Below are 4,819 nucleotides of genomic sequence, written 5' to 3' on the forward strand. Positions count from 1 at the left end.
TAAGTTATAACAATATTCGAAACCACAACTTATATTTTGCAATATACATTCAAAAAAAGAATATACAAATAATTACATATTAAGAACATCTTTAGGATTAAAATGGATACAACCTCCACCATCATTGATTCCTTGTTTTGTATGTAGTAGTGCTGTTAAAGTATCAGCACTCAATAAATTTCTTTTGTCGGTTTTAATGTTTTTTAAATCACTTTAATACACGTTCCACGCATGCATTCGAAAATGGTAATATTAATAGTAATGTCAATACCATTTTTAAATTAGGGAAAATTGGTAGACCTACGGAGTTCTTTAACTTATGGCTTCCATAATCTAGAAGAGCGTGCTGCTTCCACTCATCGTCGAGGTTTTGAGGATCAACATACTCTTGAAGTTGAGGTAATCGTTGAAGAATTTGTTGCAAGCTTTTTACTTCGTACGATTGTGCAATTTTTGGATCAACAATGGATACAAGTTCAAATAATTCATCCGAAAAATCAAATCTTTGCTTAATCTCAGATACAAGTTCTAAGTAATATTTTAAACAAGTTTTATAAAACTGTTCAATGCCAACTTTATTTACAGAAGTATCGGACATTAACCGTGCCATACTTTGTGAAGCACTAATTCCCACATAAACGGATTCAAGTTTTACGAAATTTTTAGGATTTTTGTGTTCATATTTTAGTAAATTTTCACATTTTCTTACTTCATGTATATTCATATAGTTACTGTAAGCAGTTTTAAGTAATTTTAATAATTCTGGCTTGAGGGGTTCCTCACTTTGAAATAAAAGATTAAATTCGGTTAACATGCCTGTTACGTACGACATAAATTCTAAATAAACTTTTGTAAATTGATTTCCCATGGTGCTAATCATTTCTTCAGTAGTCTTAGAAGGATCTTCAAAAACCAGTTCCGTTAAATATGCCTTTAAGGGTTCGTATTGCTCCAACACTCGATCGACACAGTGTTTTAATGAAAGAATACTTGAAATTCCTTAAATTGTTCTCTTCTTAGAGGACTTCTGTTAAAATGTGCTCCCAAATTTCTTAATAAGTCCTCTACCGAACGTGGTAGTTGAAGACATGATTTCGATGTTGCTAGTTGTATCACGTGGCATGTACATTTAACACACAAAAATCCTATTAAATTGGACATAGGTATTTGTTTCCGTTCTAAAGTATTTTTTAAGGTAGTATATAGACCTTCAGCTGTACCAGATGAGGATTCCACCAAGTCAAAAAAGTTGGTTACTACTTAGTTATGTTTTTCAGAGAAATAAAGGGTCTAGGACACTTCGCCGAATGCAAAAAGCGACGTCGCTATGAACGCTTGGCCGCCACAAGCCAGTTATCTGGCACCTCTTGCTTAAAACTCCTAAAAGTCAAAAGCATCGATAGGCCCCGCTTTCGCGGTCCCTATGCTTAACTGAGCATCGGGATCAAGCCAGCATTTGCCCTTTTGCTCTACGCGAGTTTTCTCTTTACTCTCAAAAAACACCCGGTTTTCGGGTAATTACCCTCTGTTTGGCAACACTCATTTCTACTTTATGTTATGTGTGTTTATCTTCAAACACAGCGCCATCCTTCTTATAAGCGCCAACGTTCTTTTAATAAATGCAGTATAGTGTTTTTCTCCACAAAAAAGGAATTAAAATAAATTGAAAATTAAATAAATAAAGATTTGATCAACATCGCTTTCATTTTGTAAATCTAATTACATAAAACTTTTGTCCATATTATCCTCTAACAAATCACTGAGAGGCGAAATGGAAACTGATTGATCTGGCGTGGATTTCTTTGCTGGCGAACTTGGCGGTCTAATTTCTGTTCTTCGTCTTCTTTTTAAAAATGTATCCTTTGATTCATCCTCTCAGCAGATTTGGATAGACTGCTTATTTAAATATTGTCCATAAATTCTGAAATCGAAACATTAAATAAATTTCAATTCCAAAATTGTCAACGCTATGGATTACCTTTAAAATCAGACATCGTCCACTCAATCTTCTCCTTCACCTCCTCGTTTCCCTCCCCGTGGTGTTCAATTAAAAATTCAAACTTCTTCATCAACACTTTGTTAAATGCTTCTTGATTTATCTTTCTAGTAAATGTTGGTTAATAACAGGCGAATCTTTAAGACGGAAAAAAATTATCTTATGGACGAAATTCTTCATTAACAGTATTAGGAAGCCACTCTGTATAAACGCAATCAAGCTTATGTACGTAGGTAATATTCGCGATTAAAAATAAATTAGCTCGGTCAATATCGACATCAAACATTGCAAACGCGCATGTGCAATTTCACAGTTTTCCTAGCACTGGGGGAAAATTGCCCATCTTTGACTTGCGGTATTTTCGCAACCAAAAGACATAGCGTGCTCAGGTTTCGCTGAAATTGTAGCAAATTTAGTTATCTTTATTAAAGTACTAGAACACGTACTTGAAAAAACTCTTCGTTAAGGTACATTTTTCTAAACAACTGAAATATGTGCCAAAATTTCGCAGTTTTTCGAGCACCGTGGGGGTAGCACAAGGTTTTCAGGGTTGCAAACTTGGGTGTTAACTACTCTGAAGGGACCTAACAACATATAAAAAAATCGTAGTTACATGCGCGTTTGCAATGTTTTCTTTATTTTATGTAGATTTTGACCGGTCTAAATGGTTCAAATGTGATGGAAATAAAAGTGAAATTTTGATTTCTGAAAATATCTAATTTCTCTGAAAATAATTATTTACATTGAAGCCGAAATCCAATTTGACAACAAATTTTGTTGCTTGTCTTATGATGACACACATACATTATTTGCGAAACAAAACGAAACAAAATTTAAGGGTTTTATTAGATGAACAGCAACAGCAAAGAACAAATTAACTAAACAAAATCGAATATAAAATGAAGAAAAAGGTTAACTATTAGGCATTGCCATAGAAATGAACGTTTATGGTACAATTTTGGTTATTAGATATGTTTAGTCCTTGTGTTTTGTCTTTTTGCCCAATTGAAAAGTTGTTTTCGGTCGCTGAAAGAATTGGCATTGCTGATGTAATGTACGCCTGAGAACTTTCTTGGGGAATACGGCTCGTGGTTCCGATCTCCACAATTTCCGATATAGTTCGAACGTCCGAATCTCTCGATGTACTGCATTCGTTAGGACGATTAAACAATCTAGAGGATATATCAATTTTTCTGTTTAATGACTCATCTATGTACCCTTCGGCTACTGCTGATGAACGCCAACCTCCATGTCGCTTAAGAGTTAACAAATCAGCTCCACCTTCTACTAACATCGACGCTGAAGATCGTCTTAAGCCGTGTCCCGTATATTCAGTGAGATTTTTTAAATTCAAATATTCTGCAATTTGCCGTGTAGTTCCACTAATAGTATGGCACCCAACGTTCTGCTTATAACATTTACCATTACGATACGCAATAAAAAACTTCTGGCTTGCAATATCTTTAGGACGTAATGCCACATATTTTCGAACTAGTTTACAGGGCTGGAATGAACACCCTTCTTCAGTTATGGTGAAGCTTCTAGACCTATGAGTTTTTCCGTCCCGAAGGAAAACCACTAAAAAACGCCCATTATCTTCAACATCGTCAATAGTCAAGCGAATTAAATCGTCTCGTCTGCAAGCTCCGAAAATTCCGAACACTAGAATAACCTTAGTAAGTAACCATTTTACATCTGCAGCTTCATTCAAAAATTGAGTAACTTGCTCCCTTGTTAGAACTTTTGATTTTTTTGGAATGTAGCCGACGGTCTGACGTTTCAAAAAGGCGATGGTTTTACAGAATTTGCTAGCGTCCACATTTTCTTTTATTGCAAGACAACTCTTGATCATTGAAAACCTACTCCATAACGTACTTGGTTTCATAGATTTTCCCTTTTTCGATAAATATACCAGCAAAACATCATCCACAACTTTTATCACGTTTTCTTCCACGCACCACTTACGAAATTCTTCATATTCCTTTTCGTATCTTTCCTTTGATTTTGCTGGTAATAATTGGGAACTGGCTTCTGCAGCTTCTCTTAGTATATTAGCGGGAATTTCGACTTCTTCAAAATCCATTTTAACACAATGGTATAAATAAGAATCGGTTGACAATTACGTATGTCAAAGTTAAGTTGCGGTATGCATGGAAACGCATAGGACTCGTAGATGGGGCTAGTTATGGCAGACTTGATTAGTCGTAGCGCACCGGAAAAAAGTTAAAATAAATACCCTACCTTCGGTGCGCGTGGCATACATAAAAGGACAGCACTTTCGGAGAGGTATAATGAAAAGGATTTTTTTTATAGATAAACAATGCTTGACTTTGACGGAGATTCAAATGTTTGGTATCACGTATAAAAATTATATATACTACGGTTACTTACCTGTTCCTAATGCCAACTCACTCGAAATAAGCACTAAAAGATTTGTTTGATGGCAAGTAAAGCGAAGAAAAAACTGGTGGATCCTAAACAAACTAGCTGACTACTAGAATAAAAACATTCATATTTGGAACATTTGATTGCATGTTTCAATAATGAAATGTAAATTACGTCCTGCAAAGTACCAAAGCACTCTCGCAGGTTTTCAGAATACTCGAACCGACTCAAATAGTGCACTAAAAATAGATCAACGGTTTGCCGAAGCTTTTGTACAACTCGCCACAGGTAAAACGACTCAGAAGGATAGTCAATTATTTTCCACTTGATGATACGATGGGAACAGATTGCTGCAAGAATCTCGAATGATTCTTCAATTGACAAGTTTTTTTGCGTACGTTTTGAAATAAAGGCGCCAGAATGCGTTTTCCAATTGGT

At 35.4% G+C, this 4,819-nt stretch overlaps 1 protein-coding gene across 1 annotated transcript; it reads right to left on the minus strand.

The window, feature by feature from the left end:
- Window positions 1–2,915: 2,915 nt before the first annotated feature.
- Window positions 2,916–4,079, minus strand: LOC116166313. The gene is made up of 2 exons (XM_031481249.1): window positions 3,214–4,079; window positions 2,916–3,168 (listed from the first exon to the last, which is right to left on the minus strand). Exons 1-2 carry the CDS (start codon window positions 4,077–4,079, stop codon window positions 2,916–2,918), a joined length of 1,119 nt encoding a protein of 372 aa, XP_031337109.1.
- Between the last annotated feature and the right edge of the window lie 740 nt (window positions 4,080–4,819).

Source organism: Photinus pyralis, unplaced genomic scaffold (assembly GCF_008802855.1).
Source record: "Photinus pyralis isolate 1611_PpyrPB1 unplaced genomic scaffold, Ppyr1.3 Ppyr1.4_LG1, whole genome shotgun sequence".
NCBI classification, from domain to species: domain Eukaryota; kingdom Metazoa; phylum Arthropoda; class Insecta; order Coleoptera; family Lampyridae; genus Photinus; species Photinus pyralis.

Excerpts from the sequence above, each read along its gene's own strand:
- LOC116166313 (XM_031481249.1), bottom strand. The coding sequence starts at position 4,079 with ATGGATTTTGAAGAAGTCGAAATTCCCGCTAATATACTAAGAGAAGCT. Across the intron at positions 3,169-3,213 it reads TCATCAGCAGTAGCCGAAGG|ATTGTTTAATCGTCCTAACG; the intron begins GTACATAGATGA and ends TATATCCTCTAG.